The 17,876-nt window shown below is 35.7% G+C and overlaps 1 protein-coding gene across 2 annotated transcripts in view; it reads left to right on the forward strand.

Moving 5' to 3' along the window:
- CORIN (corin, serine peptidase) overlaps positions 1–17,876 on the forward strand; it is a 271,320-nt gene that overhangs the window by 45,525 nt on the left and 207,919 nt on the right. For both annotated transcript variants that reach the window (XM_017540328.2, XM_017540330.2), the window contains exon 3: positions 13,111–13,311. In XM_017540328.2, coding sequence (XP_017395817.1) covers positions 13,111–13,311 — 201 coding nt within the window. The remainder of the gene's footprint in view (positions 1–13,110; positions 13,312–17,876) is intronic.

Here is a 17,876-nt window from a genome sequence, read left to right on the forward strand (position 1 = left end):
GGGGATACAGCCAAAAGAAATAAATCCTTCCACCAAAAAGACATACGTACTCATATGTTCATGGTAGCACTATTCACAATAGCAAAGACATGGAATCAACCTAGGTGTCCATCAATGGTAGATTGGATAAAGACATCAGGGAATACTATGCAGCCATAAAAAATAATGAAATCATGTCCTTTGTAAAAAAATGGATGTAGCAGGAGGCCACTAGTTTAAACAGATTAACACAGGAACAGAAAACCAAATACCACATGTTCTCACTTATAAGTGGGAGCTAAACATTGAGTGCTCATGGCCATAAAGATGGGAACAGTAGTTACTGGGGACTACTAGAGGAGGGAGGAGGGCAAAGATTGAGAAACTGTTGGGCACTATGCTCATTACTTGGGTGATGGGATCATTTATATCCCAATCCTCAATATCACATAATATACACATGACAACTTGCACATGTACCCCCTGAATCCAAAATAAAAGTTGTAATTAAAAAAAAAGAGAGAAAAAATAAAAACCATTCTTTTTATAAATTCTGTACCATGTCATTTGATATAGCCACACTAAAGTAGTATCTACCCAAATAAATATTCCTTATTTTATTTTATTTTTTAAAGTAACAGCAAACTTTCAAGACTGAAAGCTTGTACTATATTTTAGCATTTAGAATTATTAACATGGCTGTTAAGGGTAATCTTTAATTGTTCCAAGTAACTGAACTGTTGACATCATTGTAATAGGCAACACTGTCCCCAGATGTGCAGATATCTGAATATTTCTTGGTTATTCCAATGTCTCTAAGACCAACTGACAGCACAGGACATTTAAATTGGATCTACAATCAACTTAACATAGCCTTTTCCCTATGCGTTAGTTGTCATGTGAGAATTAAAAAGAGGCACTATTCCTAGATCTACATCACTTATCTTTCAGGTTTTTCCCTGGGAAAACAAGGAAATGGAGACCCAGTCTTTTCAGGGATAGCCAAAGTGCTAAAAGGCCAGGATTAGACATCAGGTGAGAGGGAGTGAAGTCACCCTAGTTCCACTATTATATCCTGATGCAAGCTGTGTGGTTCCTCAGATCTAGCAAGAAACTAGTTTACTGGGTTCTCCTTGATAAATAAGCAGTCACAGGCCATAGGCCATATCTACATTAGACAAGGTTTTACACCCCACCCAACCAAACATATTCAATGGCTATTCCCTTCAATCCTTCTGCCTTTCATCTTTAAATCCTGATTCCCTAATCATGAGAGAAATCCAGCTCATCCATGTTGGTGGGAGCTTTATTTTAAACATTAAACTCACAAACCTCTCTCCCTTTAAAAAATGTACCCAGGAAACCAATGGAGAAAGATGAGACCAAGCAAAAAGTATACCACTCTACAGAATAAATGCCTGTTGTTAAAACATCTTAAGCAAAAAACCCACACAGCGGCTTCAGTGGGGCTGTAGTACATTTGTTTCCAGGTTAAGCACTATAAAGGTTTAATTTCAATGGCTTGAACCCTCTGAATTAGGAAACAAATAGGGTCTTTAACCTTTAACTTACACAAAAGCTGACATTTCTCACACAAAGATAAATTCATATACATTCATACTGTTCTAAAAGTACCTTTTATATGCTCTTTATCCAGAACATTTTTTCCTTTTGTGCAACTGTTGATTGCAGAGCTCTACAAACTCAAGTAGTATCACATATTCTATTGTACAACCTTGCTAATGCAAATTACTATACATGCAAAAATTGTTATTGCTACTACAATTCTATCTCTTGAAAATTACTATTCATTTTATGGCTTTTTTTTTTTTTTGCAACAGGAAATATCTTTTCCTATATACTGTGCTATTCTGCATTCATTACCTTTTCAGTTTTTTTTTTTTAAATAATTGCTTTTGAGTAATAGATTGTCCCAGGCACTAAACTATTTAAGCCAAGAATATATATTCCTTATTTTATAACTGAGATGTTTGTTGTTGTAATGAGCAATACAAGCATTTTATATCTTTGTTTTAAAGGCCTCATTAAATGCTTACTTAAAAAATGTTCTGTTTGGTTTGAGCTTATAACTTTGTGCTCATTCAAAGTTTTGTACTTATTACCATCTACATTAGGGTTGCTAAGGGATGCTGAGATGTCAACGGTGTATAAATAACAGAAGCTCTAGCTTCAAAAGGCAAGAAGATAAAAATGAGAGGATTATTGATGGGAAAAGATAAAAGCCTTATGCTAACAAACACAAATGTACTATGTGTCTCTAATTTTGTCTGTTTTGACTTCTCTCATGCGAAAAGTCAAGATGGTAAAAATATTTCTGAAGATAAGAGAGTTGGACTTTTCAAATAATTGTTTTAGCAGCAGGCTATAGAAGAAAGCAGTGGTAAATTGTTTTTCAACCCAACCACTAAACTGAAGCTGGAGCTACAAAGCTTGTTTAGTTTTGTATTTCTCAACTCCGCAGATAAGTCTGAGTTGTCCATACGCTTTCAGAGATTTGGACTCTAAAACAAGGACTCAGGTTCTTCAAAGGGAAATTGAAAAATAAGAAAGTTATATTATATGTAGGTTTTTATTTCTTTAGTTATAGTCTGATACTGATGGTCCGTATGACAAAGAAGAAAGAGTATACAACTTGGCACTAGAAAGTCTGGCTTTTAGGTTTTATTCTTCCACTTAGTAGACATGTGAGTTCAGGTAAGATATTTTATTTTCTCTATGAGATAATTCTTTTTTGTATCACAGAGTTGTTATGGAAGTCAAATGAAATGTTTGTGAAAGTGTTTTTATAAATGATAAAGTTCATTATAAAAGTAAAGAATTAGGGCTGGGTGAAGTGGCTCATGCCTGTAATCCCAGCACTTTGGGAGGCCAGGCGGGGTGGATCATGAGGTCAAGAGATCAAGACCATCCTGGCCAACATGGTGAAACTCCATCTCTACTAAAAATACAAAAATTAGCTGGGCGTGGTGGCGTGTGCCTGTAATCCTAGCTACTCAGGAGGCTGAGGCAGCATTTTTTGAACCTGGGAGGCGGAGGTTGCAGTGAGCCGAGATTGCGCCACTGCATTCCAGCCTGGACAACAGAGCTAGACTCCGTCTCAAAAAAAAAAAAGTAAATAATTAGTTTTATTTGCTTATGAATAATTATCATTAGATAATTGTTTTAATAAATAGTCATATTATACTCAAGTAACAATTAACTAAAGATGCATTTTGTCTCATGTTAACTCTGTCCGTAAAAGCTTTGTGCTATGACCTGTTGTCATAGTAACCCCATCATCCACAACCCCATAAACCTAGAATCAGGCTGTCACTGCAAGATATTTGAATTGCCTAAAAGTAGATAGGAAGAAATAAAGTTGACCAGCAGTTGGATTTGTAACACGATGGCAAGTTTGACAGGCCTTTTATTCTTAGCCCCAAGATTTACTTTCAGAGACTAAATTCTTTCTTATCAGAACTAAACCTGCAACGGTTTGTGCTGCCTTCATGTAACTACAAGAGTCAGTTTATGTCATAGAGTACTTTGAGATTGAACTGATACCTTCCTTAAATTTTATGTATACACATATAATTATGTAGTATATTATAAATTTACAATATTAGGTATTACAATTATATTATGTATTATATTTTAATACATATTATAAATATATGTTATCATGCAACATTTAAAGTAAAATTATTTTGATATGCTGAGAAACATCTAAAAGAAACAAAATTGTGGCTATAATGTAATACTGTTCACTTCTTTAACAAATACATATTGAGTGTCTGTTATGTGCAACACAGCATGCGCTAGGCATTGGGCACAGCCGTGAATAAAGCCTGCCCTTAGAGACTCCACAGTGAGGGAAGAAGGCATTAAACAAATGAACACTTCATTAATTAGCTACAGCAGAGCTTACTGCTATATGGGAAGAGACAAGGTGCTAAGGAGTTTATGACAGGGACAGAATCTGGGTTGAGGTGAGAGAAAAATTCCCTGAGGGAGTAGTATTTTAAACATGAAATCCACAATGAGGATGTTGATATAAGAGAGTGACAGAGTCTGGTTGTAGCATTTATTTATTTATTTATTTGTTTATTCATTCATTAAAACATTTTAATGAGGTATGATTGACATACAAAAAGCTGCACATACTTAAGGTATCATAACTTGATGAATTTGGAAATAAGCATATACCTATGAAACCATCACCACAATCTCTGCCATAAACATATCCATCACTTCCAAAAGTTTCCTCACATCTTTATTATTTTGTCCATGATTAGGACATTTTACGTAAGATCTGACCTCAACAAATTTTTAAGTACAATGTGAAGTATTAACCATAGTGACTACGCTGCGTAGTTACCTCTAGGGCTTATTTATCTGGCATTGCTGAAACTTTATACTCTTTGATAACTCCTTATTTCCTCTTCTCCTCTGGCAATCGCCATTCTACTTTCTGCTTCTATGAGTCTATTTTAGATTTCTCATATAAGTGTGATCATGTAGCATGTGTCCTTAGCATAATGGTCCTCAGGTTCATCCATGTTGCCACAAATGATAAGATTTTTCTTCTCTTTTTAAGGCTAAATGATATACCATCGTGTGTATGCCACATTAAAAAAATTTATTCATCTGTCAATGGACATTTAGGCTGCTTCATGTCTTGGCTATTGCAAAGAATGCTGCAAGGAACATGGGAGCATTATCTAAATATAAGTTAAACTCTGGAAAGTGAATGCACATATCGCAAAGCAGTTTCCTCTTAGTTGTTTTTGTGAGATATTTGTCTTTTCAACATAGGTCTCCATTCAGTCTGCAATGTCTTAGGAATAAAACTAATCAGGAAGGGAAATATTTTTACACTGAAAACTATAAAACACTGATAAAAGAAATGAAAACAGACACAACTAAATGAAAAGACACTTGATGTTCATTGACTGAAATTAATATTGATAAAGTGTCCATACTGCCCAGAGGGATCTATAGATTCAATGCAGTCCCTAGTTAACTCCCAGTGGCATTTTTCAGAAAAATAGAAAAAAAAAATCCTAAAATTCATTTGGATCCACAAAAGATCCCGAAGCAATTTTCAGCAGAAAGGACAAAGCTAGAGGCATCAAATGTGCTGATTTCAAACGATATTATGAGCCTACAGTAATCAAAGCAGTATAGCACTAGAATCGAAACAGACACATAGACAAATGGAACAGAATGTAGAAACCAGAAATAAATCCACACATAGGTGGTCATCTGATCTTGAACAAAGGTGTGAAGAGTACATGAGGGGGAAAGAATAGTCTCTTCAACAAATGTTGCTAGGAAAATTGGATATCTACATGCAAAAGGATGAAATTGGATCCTTATCTTACACCATCATTCAGAAATCAAGTAAAAATGGATTAAAGACTAAAACATAAAACGGGAAACCATAAAACTCCTAGAAGAAAACATCAGGAAATAAAAGCTCTTTCAAGGTCTTGGAAATAATTATCTTGGTTGAGACTTTTATAAGGTGTCATTGGCAGCTGTGTGGAGAAAGGGTTGAAGTCAGCAAAGTATGTGACAGAGAGTCCTAGAAATGTAAGGGGTGTGGTCTGAATTAGTTTTTTTCAAAGTATTCATTCTTCATCTCAATTTATTCACCCAAGTTATGCTCCAAAAACTCTAATTAGAATGCTCCTGACTTTTTCTTTCTCAGGCTGTTGAAGTCTTGGTTTTAAATGTTATTCTGCTCATTTGCTCATCCATACATATTTAAAATAAATTTATTTTAGTCATAAGCCTATGAAAAATAGATCGAAATTTCCTTTCTAGTTTTCTTGATATAATGGAAAATGTGTGTGGCTTCTTAATATTTTAGTGAAATGAAGAAAAAAGAAAAATTATAGTGGTATATAGAGTATAGAAAGTTTGATAAACCGTTCACTTTTCTTGAATTCAATAAAAAACATTTCTCTTTAAAAATGAGTTTTCTCCTCAAAAATTCTAGATGAGCTGGAGAGCATTGAATTTAAATACACTTTTCTCTTAGCAAATTCCACAGCAGTTTGTGGCTTTTACAAGAATTTGTAGTTATAATAATCTTAACTTCCTAACTTATAATGTATTCTTAGTAGCACTTAAAAATAGAAAACCTCCCAAATTCTTATTTCTTTACACCCCAGATTTAAGATTCTCTATGATCTTTCATGACCTGACTCCACATAACTTAAGACTTCAAATTCTTTGAACAACTCTGGCTTTCTGTTGCAGATTCGTCAACAGAGGATTCTCAAGCATGAGAATTTATTTTTCTTTAACTACTGAGGCCTGAGGTTATATGTTATGTTTAAAGCTTTTTGAAATGGTAGTCCAAAGCTTTGTTTTCAAGTGTGGCCCATGGACTAGCAGCATCAGCATCACTTGGAAGTTTGTATAAAATGCAGAACCCAGAATCTCAGTCCCCACTCCAAACCTGCTGAATTTGCCTTCTAACAAGAACCACCCCAGGTGATTCCTATACTTCCATCAATCCCCTTCCCACTGCAATCCGATCATTGCTTTCACTTCTTTTAATACTCCTATATCTGTACTTAGCAAGCTCACGAGTGTCTTTTTATACAACGTGCTACATTGGAAACCTATGTGTATTTGAACAAGACTTTGAAATGAAGAACCTATGTTTCTCTCCGTGTTTGTGTACATTAATTCATGGTGAGAATGTTCATTGTTAGTTGGTGCCACCAATGCTTTCTTCTCTCCAGGTGTGCTATGCACATATGATCTTACTCAGTGTTGACTACTACCTTCATCTCATAACGCTCTTCAACTGTGCCTTCATATTGCCACTTCTGATTGTCCTTCAGTCTCTCTGGCTGCTCTTTCTCAGTTTCCTGAAGCTAACCTTTCTCTAGCTGCCCATCTAATGGCAGGTGTCTGTCCTGAGCTCTCTTCTCACTTCACGTAATTGGCATGATACCCCTCTTGGCAAAATCAGCCATTCCCATTACTTCATTCATCATTCCTGTGTTCAACAAATATGTATGGAGGCCTACACTGGTGCTGGGTGTTCTGCTCAGAGATTTATGTATAGATGCATGGGACAGACAGTTCCACTTGAGTGCATATGTTCTACGATATAACCAGTGCATGCTCTGGGAACACAAAGGAGGGACAGTGTTATGTGGGAGTTTGGTAAGGCATCTGGAAGAAATCATTAGATTGTTTCAGATTTGGGCTTTTTTCTCCCTTGAATTCTTCACAGGCTTTTTATATTCAGTGAAGTATAACAACAACAACAATAACAAGCTCCTATAAATCTATTTTTCATTCTCTATCATCTATTGTTTCACTCATGATTGGCTAGACTCTGTTATGTAACAACAAGAGATCCCCCAATTCTAGTGATTTGCAAGCAACAAAAGTTAATTTATTACAATACTACATGTTCTTTGCAAGATGGCAGGGAGCCTGTGCTCATTGAGGTCCTTCAGGGACCAAACTGATGAACTAGCCACCATCTCAAACCTTAGTGGTGATTGTACCAGAGCTCTGAAGGCTCTTATGTCAGTAATTAAATGCTTCTGTGTAGAAGCAACACTTTTTAGTTTTGCTTATAGCCTTGAACTTGAAGCAAGGCCTCACTCAAGAGGCCAGAGGATGCAGTGCCAAACATGTGTCCCAGTAGAAGGAGAGACAATTGGAAATATTTGATGAACAGCACTAACGATATGACACCAGCTCAGATGGGAATATCTTCGTTTACTACATCATTCAAACCAGAGACCTCGCAGGGGCCTTTCTCTCACGTTCACATGATTTTGCATTTTTGAAGCTTTCTCCCAATGTTCCCTTTGTCCTTAGGGTTTTTGTGCTGGCTAAGGCCTTACTCTTTTCTCACTTGGACGATTATAATAGCCTTCTAACTATCATCCAGACTTTTAAACATCACCCTGCTGCCAAAGTGATCATTCTAATATGTTTTTCCCTATTTAAGCCCCTTCTAAAATTTTCCATCGCAAGATAAGTTCCAAGCCTTTTACAAGACCTATCCTTTACATCTGGTGTCTCTTCCCTTTCCAGCTTTTTCTCTTACCAGGCTGCTGCGTGCTAGCCATGTTTTTAAATTACTTGTTGCTGGGCCTTTTCATATGTTTTTCCCTTTCCTTTACCTAGAAAATGTTTCATTCCCTATTGCCACGGCACTCCCCTTCCCCACAAATACTTTGCTTAAACTTAGAAAATCCCTCATCATCTTTTAAGATTCACATTTAGAATACTCTTCTCTAAACAGGCTTTCCTGACTTATTCAAATGTAATGAGGATTCTCTCTCTGCGTTTTGCTACCAGATTGTCCTATGTATAACATTCTCAAAGTGCTTGTAGCATAATTTATATCAATATGTTTTAGATTGCATGCCTATCTCCCTCAACTAATCTATAAACATCTTGATAGTAAGGATCTCAACCTAATCTATGAACATCTTGATAGTAAGGACCTCTTACTAAATGTTATGTTCTCAGCAGAGTAAGTATGAAGTTCTTGGCACATAGAAAATGCAAAGTAAATGTGTTTCACATGGCTAAAGATACAAAGCTAGGAAACTAATTTTAAAATCACATCATAGGAAGATAAATTCTACAAGCACATAATGGTTGATTTTTAAAACCTGTATATTTTGTCCAGAATGAAGTGTGTGGGGGCATATGTATATGTCTATTTGTCATGTCCCAACTCAAATCTTGGGCAATTCACTCTCATAAACTTCAGTTTCTATCTCTCTAAAACTGTGTCAAAATGATTAATTATATTATCTGTTTTATAGGATTATTGGAAGGTTAACTCATTTGATGCCTATAATGAGGGCATTTAGCAAGGTGCTTGTATTAATTTCCTATTGCTCCAGGAACAAATTATCACATACTTGGTAGCTTAAAAAGATAGCACAAATTTATTATCTTAGAGTAAATGTCAGAAGTTCAAAATAGGTCTCACTGGGCAAAATTTAGGTGTTCCTTCTGCAGACTCTACGGGACAATCTGTTTTCTTACTTTTTCTGGCTTCTAGAGCTTCCTGCATTCTTTGGATTGTGGCTCCTTCCGTCTTCAAAACAAGCAATGGTCTACTGAGTTTTTCTCACAGTTCATGTCCCTGACACATATTCTCTTATCTCCCTCTTCTGCTTACAAAGAAACTTTTGATTGCATTGGGCTCACCAGAATAATCCAGGATAGTCCCTTCATCTCAAAATTCTTACTTTAAACACATCTGCAACTTGCCTTTCACCATGTAAAGTATGTAAAGCTGCATATTCACAGGTTCTAGTAATTGGGATGTGGCATCTCTGGGGGTGCACTATTCTGCCCAACACAGTGCTCAATCTCTTCATTACAGGAATCAGCAAAGTCTGACACTTAGTGTTAGAATTATCTACTATTTCTTAAATATCATCAAATTGTTGTTTTGGCTATAGAGCTGAAACACTTTTGAGCCAGACAATCTCAATACAATGTGACTTTCTATTAATAATTTAGCATGAAAAAGCCATAGTTCTCTCACTCCAAATGTGGGCTAAGTGATTCACTTCTGAAAATTCGTCATTTTGTGACACTGGGATTCACTTATAGTAAAAGGAAATTGTCATTTACCTAAAATTACCTTAGTAGCCCTAAGGAAGACAGTTTTATTGTCATTACCATCAATGTGTAGTAATGACTAACAGTTTACGGAGAATTTAGTGCCGAGAGCCATTCAAAGTGTTTATATAGGTACTGACTGATCTGATCCCAATGTTGTAGGACTTTCTCCTTAGTTCAGCTAAAAGCTAGGTTCTTATTACACAGCCATGAAACATTAGGCTCGTAGACACTTTGAAGGGTGAGAAAAATGAAATTTATTGAGCGAAAAGGAAAAAAAAAGGGAAACAGGGACTCTCCACAAAGTGAGAGTCCTGCTACCTGGTTTCCCGCCTCACAAATTGAGTCTCAGATACAACCCGGAAACGGGAGAGGCCAGGCTCCTCCTCCTTGCAGACAGTGCAAACCTCCTGAGGCTCCTGAGCGCACCCGGCCCCGTCAGAGGTTCTGTCCGGGAACCATTTTTGCTTGGCTGTCTCACCACAGCCAGCCTCATAAGGGGGTATTTTATTTTTCCTTCTTTTATGGCAATTGAGACTGTCCAAAGTTTCAGGGCATGTAGTAGAGATGGGATTTAAACTCAGGTGGTCAGGCTGTAGAAACTGTATTTTTAACCATAGCACAATAAGCACAGAAATGTAGAAAAGAATGGTGCAATATTAGAAGAATAATTACTCTACTTTGGGCTAATAGCTCCTAGCGTTTTTATAGCTTATCGTGGTACAGGTTGAAAGCATTTAGTTTTATTGAGTCTAATTCTTGTGCTCAAAAAAAATGCATAGTAGACAACCAGCTGTGTTGGGATTTGGTCAGTTTCCAGAGATACTTGAAAACAAATTGTCCAGTGAGTTCAGGCTTTTAAAGACATGTCCTTCAAGTTTATTCTCTCTCCCTCTTTTTCTCCCCCCAAAATATAAAAACATTAACTACAGTAACTCTCATATATTATCTTTCTATTCTGCCAAAGTGCTTTCAACACACAGAGTTTAAAAGCAAGGAAGTTGCCTTTTTAAAAGTAAGTTGTTATCCAAGTCAGTGTTTTCTTAAAAATGTCAATGTTTCAGAGGACTCCTTAGGATAAACAGATGTTACAAAAACTTTATTAATTATTATTATTATTATTATTTTTTGAGACAGAGTTTCACTCTCATTGCCCAGGCTGGAGTGCAATGCTGCGATCTCGGCTCACTGCAACCTCCACCTCCAGGGTTCAAGCAATTCTCTTGCCCCAGCCTCCCTAGTAGCTGAGATTACAGGTGCCCCCCACCATACCCTGCTAATTTTTTTTTTTTTTTGTATTTTTAGTTCAAACTCCTGACCTCGGGTGGTTCACTTGCCTCAGCCTCCCAAAGTGCTGGGATTACAGGTGTGAGTCATGGGGCCTGGTCCTACAGGTGTGAGCCATGGCGCCAAGCCAGATGTTATGAACACTTTAAACACTGCTTGGCTAAAATGATAGAGGAAAAGTTAAAATGATAAAGGAAAGATTATTAATATGGCTAATTTTTACCAAAAAAGTTAGGAACAATTGTCGAAATATTTTATATGACAGGGAACTCATTTTAAGGAAATTATTACAGGGTACAACTGTGAGCAATTGGCATTTTCTCAAAGTATGTTGACAGAACTGGATGCTTACTCATAGGTTCAGGAAGATAAATAAATCAACTTAATGGGCCTACATGTTCATTACAACCACATTAGCATAAATACCACCTTATGTAAAAAAAATCTCTTTAGGCCAAAAATACGCAAGGAAGAGAGCAATTAAGAAATGGATATAAATAAAATGATAGGTAATTGATTAGTAAACTCTCTGTATGGATTAAATACATTTCCTATAGTAGTTAAGCCTACCACATACATTTGATTAGGATAAATTTCAAATCATTTTTGAAAATCAATAGCAATTAAATGAATCCCTTCATTCACCTATGGCATTTGACTTTTTCTCATGATCACACTGACGGTTTGGAGAGCATATTACCTGCATTATGTGGTCATGATTTAGCTTTTATGCTTCAATGTTTTATTTAGAATCTTTTGGCAGATGAAGCTGTTGAACTCAGTTAGCTAGAAACAGCTGCTTTCCTATTTTTATTTGTAGTTAATGTTTTCCAAGTGTCAAGCATATGTAGAGAAATTTTTTCCATAGACTGATATTACACATTTTATTTATATATTTTTTATTTTTAATGGTCCTTGGGACTATTTAGAAAAGTGAGAGCCAGTTGGAGCATTCACTGTAAATTCTTTCAGAAAAGAAAATCTCCCTTTGGTATTTCTATGGATGGGTCAATATCACATTCATTTATTTTCGTGGCATGCTCAAGTATAGTGCGATATTCTGGAAACACAATCTGCTGTCTGTTTTGACTGAGTTAAAAATACATGATCTCTTTCAAAGTTTTAAATTGCTTCTTCCTAAAGACAAAGCAAGGTAGTTTTCAATAATCTTAGGTTTGGTTCTTTGTTTTGTTGATGAATGGATACCCTGAGAAAGTGGTCAGTTGATAATCTTAGTTTCAAGAGTATGGAAAACCAAACATTGTGTGTTCTCACTCATACGTGGGAGCTAAGCTATGAGGATACAAAGGCATAAGAATGACACAATGAACTCTGGAGACTCAGGGGGAAGGTACAAAAGGGGGTGAGGGATAAAATACAAGTTGAGTGCAGTGTACACTGCTCGTGGCATGTGCTAAACTTCGCAGGGTGCATGGGTGTACCAAAGTCTCACAAATCACCGCTAAAGAACTTACGTAACCAAACACCACCTGTTCCCCAATAACCAATGGAAGCAAATTTTTTAAAATGAGTATTTCTTATTTCATATAATTACATTTTTATTTTCTGGTTGAAGATGAAGATAATTTAGTTTCTTCTTTTAGTTTGTGCTGTAACTAGAGGGTTTTTTTTTATTCCTATGATAGAAGTTTTGGTAAATGTATGAGCCCTCTTATTTTCTATTTGAGTGTTATGCATAGTTTACTGAAAATTAGTGCAAAATGTGGGAAAATATAAAGCTGAAGGCAAGCCCCGTTGTGTCCTTTGATGATGGATATAGAGATAGGTAGAGCACATGTCTTGGGTCTTGAGTAACATGCAATGACCAGGGAGATTAAGAAACGGAGGAAGCAGGAAGAGAATGCTGTTAAGATTCAACACGTTTTATTTGTGATGAGTCTCAGGTAAGGTAGAATTGCCCTAAATTCTTGAAGCATCAGGAAACCTTGATAGGAGACTCAGTTCCTAAACCATAAGCTCTTGAGGAAGCCACGTTTCCTCACAGGGCTGTGTGATTCGTGGTGGAAGAGAAACTCTTGGTTTTGTGATTGTTGACCCCAAGAAGGAGATCATTGCTGTAGCTTTCATCTTTGTCTTTGTGTTTATCTGGCTAGAATGACATATGGGAAAGTAGCTCTAGAGTTTTCTTAATGTTTTTTTAAAATAGATACTTCTAGTAATGTTTCAAAAATATGCACTTTTTTTGTCTTTCAGGAACATTACAAAAAGCCTATTTTAAATCAAATGGGAGTGAACCTTTGGTCACTGATGGTGAAGTACAAGGGTCCGATATCATTCTTATCAATACAGCTTATAACCAGAGCAATTTGGTGTCTACTGCACATCCCAACCAGCACATTCCAGCCTGGACTACGGATGCTTCTCTCCCAGGGGACCAAAGTCACAGGAATACAAGTAAGTCCAAAGGTGACACATGCTAGAGGCTTTTAATGTTCTACAGGTAGGTTTTAAAGTTTGGCAACCAGTGCTTTCAATTACAATCATGTGTCAGTCACACAGGAAAATCTCTGCTCAGTTTGAAACAGTGATCCAAACTGTGTCTTTTGGGTTGGAGAAATAGAATCATCCTGCTTTTCCTCAAACACTGGCAAACATATACTCTCATAGCTAAAAGTCAGCTTAATCCTTCTTTTCCTGGCTCAAAATAAAAATAAATACACTGTCTCAGACCTAAGATGTGATATCCCTTTGTTATTTGGCAAGCCTAGCCTAGTGCCCTATTCTTAAACATGAAAAGCCATCAGCCCAGACGTTCAGGTAGGAACTGAGTAAGAAATGAAAATGTATCAATGCCATTCAATATTTCTGAGATCTGAAAATGTATGCTTGTTGCCCTAATATACTGGTATTGATTTTGTAGTGGTTTATCTGTGAAAGTTTGTGCTTCAGTTTTGGAGTTTTAAGTTACTTATTTTGAGATGGTTAATAAGTAAGTTAACTCACTGACTGTTGTTGGTCCCTTGCAGGAGGACCAATTCGATAAGAGGATGCTGAGTGATTTAATGGCGGCTATTCCCCTACTTACTTTTGAGATGTTCTTGTGTTCTTTTTTTTTTCTTGCTTCCCTCTTCACCTTCTATTATTGGCTGAAAAATTTTATTTTACATGTTGGCGAATGACAAAAAAAAATCACACCTTGAGAAAAATGGCATGTGCCAAACTCTTCTGCATGAAGGCAAAGGGAAGGATTTGTTAGTTATTCCAGAAGAAGAGCTGGGTGAGAGAAAAGACAGAAAGCGTGGGCATGGGTCATGATGAGATGGTGAGAGCTGGCAGATGACATGCTCTGAAATGTGACTCTACCTTTTGATAAAGTTACTACTACCCTTCCAAAATACTCGGTGGGAGTGGATTTGTGTGGAAAATTCCAAGAAGCTTAGCTCTGATACAACCAATGCTAATTAAAAAATAATCGGAGCACAGTACAGCCACTGCCAGAATTTTCTTCATAATTGTTTTGCCTCTTCATTTCTACTTTGTAAAACAAGGTTATGTGATTGAAAATTACACAAAGCCCATCCACCCATTATCATTTTCTTGTTTCTCTCTCTTTCACAAAAACCCACAAAGGGATATCACATCTTAGATCTGAGACAGTGTATCTATTTTTATTTTGAGCTAGGAAAAGAAGGATTAAGCTGACTTTTAGCTATCACAGTATATGTTTGCCAGTGTTTGAGGAAAAGCAGGATGATTCTATTTCTCCAACGAAAAAGAGACAGTTTGGATTCCACTGTTTCACAGAGTACGTATATGTATTAACTGTTTTGGGGCTTAGTATTTACCAGTGATTCAAATGGATTTGGGTTCATTATCTGATAGCATTTTTGCAAACCAGAATTATGCCAAGTTAAATTTATTTTCCTCATGGTTGTAATTGTGAGGTTTTATTTTTTAGTCATGTCTTAAGCACTTCGTTATTCTTATTATTATGACAAACAGAATTTTTCATCAGAAGTACAGAGTAGTTTAGATAAAAACTCAGTCAAGTTAATGTGGCTACAATTACAGTAATTGTTATTTTCTTTTACTAAGTATATTTGTCTTTATTTTGAATGTTCCATTATTAAAGATTCAAACAGGATTGACGAGAGGCATGTGCAGTTGTTCCTCAGATTGGAAGTTTCATAGGAGCCTGACTCATTTGCTCTTCCTATGGCTGGAACATTGCTTGTGAATATGAGCATAAATTGACATGTAGAGGAAATTCAGGTGAAATTAGAATGGTTAAATGGAGAAAGGCTGAAACCCTTGCATGTGTGTCATTTTATGTTGTCAATGTACTTGACAGTTAGCATTAGTCTTTACTATCTGGCCACATAGACTTTTAGTATACTGTCAGTATCAACTAAAATTATTTATTGCAAGAAATCTGATAGCTTTCTGCACATTCCAGTAATAGCATAAGCCTGTGATTATAGAACTTTAAGGGTTTTAGGGCACTTTTGAATATTTTTCTCTGTGATCATTATAATTAACTGGATGAAATACACCAGACAGGTAATAGCATACACCACTTTTCAAGGTGTGAAATTGAGGCTTAGAGGAATTAGTTAATGTATTCAGTATCACTTGCCTAGTAACTAGTAGACATGAAATTTGGATTCAGATCTTAGAATTCCAAGATGAGTGCTCTTTCAAATTTTTCCTTATCGTTTAATCTTACTGTTTTCTTTGCAGTAGGATTATTTTAAAAAATTTTAAGTTCTAGAAGAGAAGGAAGAGTAGACTTTTGTTGTTGTTGTTGTTGTTTTTATTGCTGTATAGGCAATGTGTAATAAAATATTTGTTGAATGAATAAATGAACTGTAGTCATTTTAAATTTTAATATATGATGTATCACTTTTGTTAAAAATGCCTGATCACACTTCTACCACTTGATGTTTATTTCACCAATTTTACTTAACGTATCACTTACTGTCTTAGATCTGTATTAACGCCTAGAAGAGAGTTTCCTTTTATCCTCCTCTTTTATTATTATTCTCACATTAAGATGGTATTTTCAATTCCTGGAATATGTTAAAGCTACTTAAATATACTTCAGTCCAAAATACAATGGCTAGACATTCTATTCTATCCAAATATCCTGGGTAAGAAAAGTACCAAGAAATAGTCTTTCCCTAAGACATTCTTCTTGGGGGTCCTCAATGTCATGCCAAGACATAGAATCCTGCATTTCATAAAGCTTTAACCAGAATACCCCCCATATTACTCTGTGTAGCATAGCTAGGTTTTATGAACATGAAATAAGCTTTGTGTGATTTCTGGTACTTCTGGAGTTATATTAGTTACATTTTGAAAACAAATTATAATGTGGTAAAGGAGAAGGGCCATACTTAATGGTCAAACTGTGTTTCAGCAAGGAATTTTTCTAGGTTGAATTCTATATCTGGGTTTTTAATTTTACCATTTTGTCCTTATGTATTTTATGACTATTTAAATATATATTTAACTTTAAGGAAAGGGAAAAACTCTTCTGCCAACCAAGACATTTTGGGTTAAAAATAATATGGAACACAATAAAATAACCTAGAACTCTGATCAGGAGTTAAAATGAAAAGAGAGTAAATTGATGTGCTGAAAGCTTAAAGTATTCTGTTCTCTTATCACATCTTTGATAACTAGATCCTAAATCTTCTATTTCAGATGAAAATGCATTATCCCTCTCATGTACTTTTCTAAATAACTGATTTTTTGAGATATAATTCACATACCATAAAATTCATTCTTTCAGTGTGTACATTCAGCAGTTTTCAATATATCAGTGTTGTATAACCATCACCACCATCTGATTTTAGAATATTCTCACATTGCAAAAAAAAAATCATATTTCCTGTCCCTACTTCCCCCTTCCCTCAGCTCCTGACCAAAACTAATCTATTTTCAATCTCTATGGATTTTCTTATTTTAAAATGTTTATATAACAAGCATCATACAATATGTGGTTGTTTGTATTGGCTTCTTTTATTTTGCATCATGTTTTCAGAATGCATCCATGATATAGCATGTGTCAAGTACTTTTGTTTCTTTTTAGTGCTGAATAATATTCCATTGTATGGCTCTATCACATTTTCTTTATCCAGTCATCCACTGAGATAAATTTGCATTGCTTATACATTTCTTTTTAGCTATTATCAATAATGCTTCTATGAATATTCATGTATAAGATTTTGTGTGGAAATGTTTCCAGTTCTCTTGGGTTTACACCTAGAAGTGGAATTGTGTTATTTCTTGTTCCTTCACTTGTCTTCAGTCTAGCTGATTCTATCCATTATTGAAAGTGGGGTATTCAAGTCTCCAACTATTATTATAGAACCGTCTATTTCTTTTCTTTTCTTTTCTTTTCTTTTCTCTTTTCTTTTCTTTTTCTTTTTCTTTTTCTTTTTTTCTTTTGAGGTGGAGTCTTGCTCTGTCACCCAGGCTGGAGTGCAGGGCATGATCTCAGTTCACTGCAACGTTTGCCTTCTGGGTTCAGGAGATTCTCCTGCCTCAGTCTCCCAAGTACCTGGGATTACAAGTATGCACTACCATGCCTGGCTAATTTTTGTGTTTTTAGTAGAGACAGGGTTTTGCCATGTTGGCCACGGTGGTATCAAACTCCTAACTTAAGTGATCTGACCACCTTGGCCTCCCAAAATACTCAGATTACAGGCAGGAGCCACCATGCCCAGTCTACTTCTTCTTTCAATTTCATCAGATTTTTGCTTCAGATATTTTGGTTGTCTTTTATTAGGTATGTAAATGTTTACAATTGTTATATCTTCTTGCTATATTGAACTTTTTATTAATATATAATGTCCTTCTTTATTTCTTCTGTTTTTGATTTAAAGCCTATTTTGTTGTACAGATTCTCCTTAACTTATTATGGAGTTATATCATAATAAACCCATTGTAAGTTGAAAATACTGTAATTCAAAAACGCATTTAGTACACTGAACATTGTAGCTTAGCTTTGCCTT

Source organism: Cebus imitator, unplaced genomic scaffold (genome assembly GCF_001604975.1).
Source record: "Cebus imitator isolate Cc_AM_T3 unplaced genomic scaffold, Cebus_imitator-1.0 Scaffold124, whole genome shotgun sequence".
NCBI lineage: Eukaryota > Metazoa > Chordata > Mammalia > Primates > Cebidae > Cebus > Cebus imitator.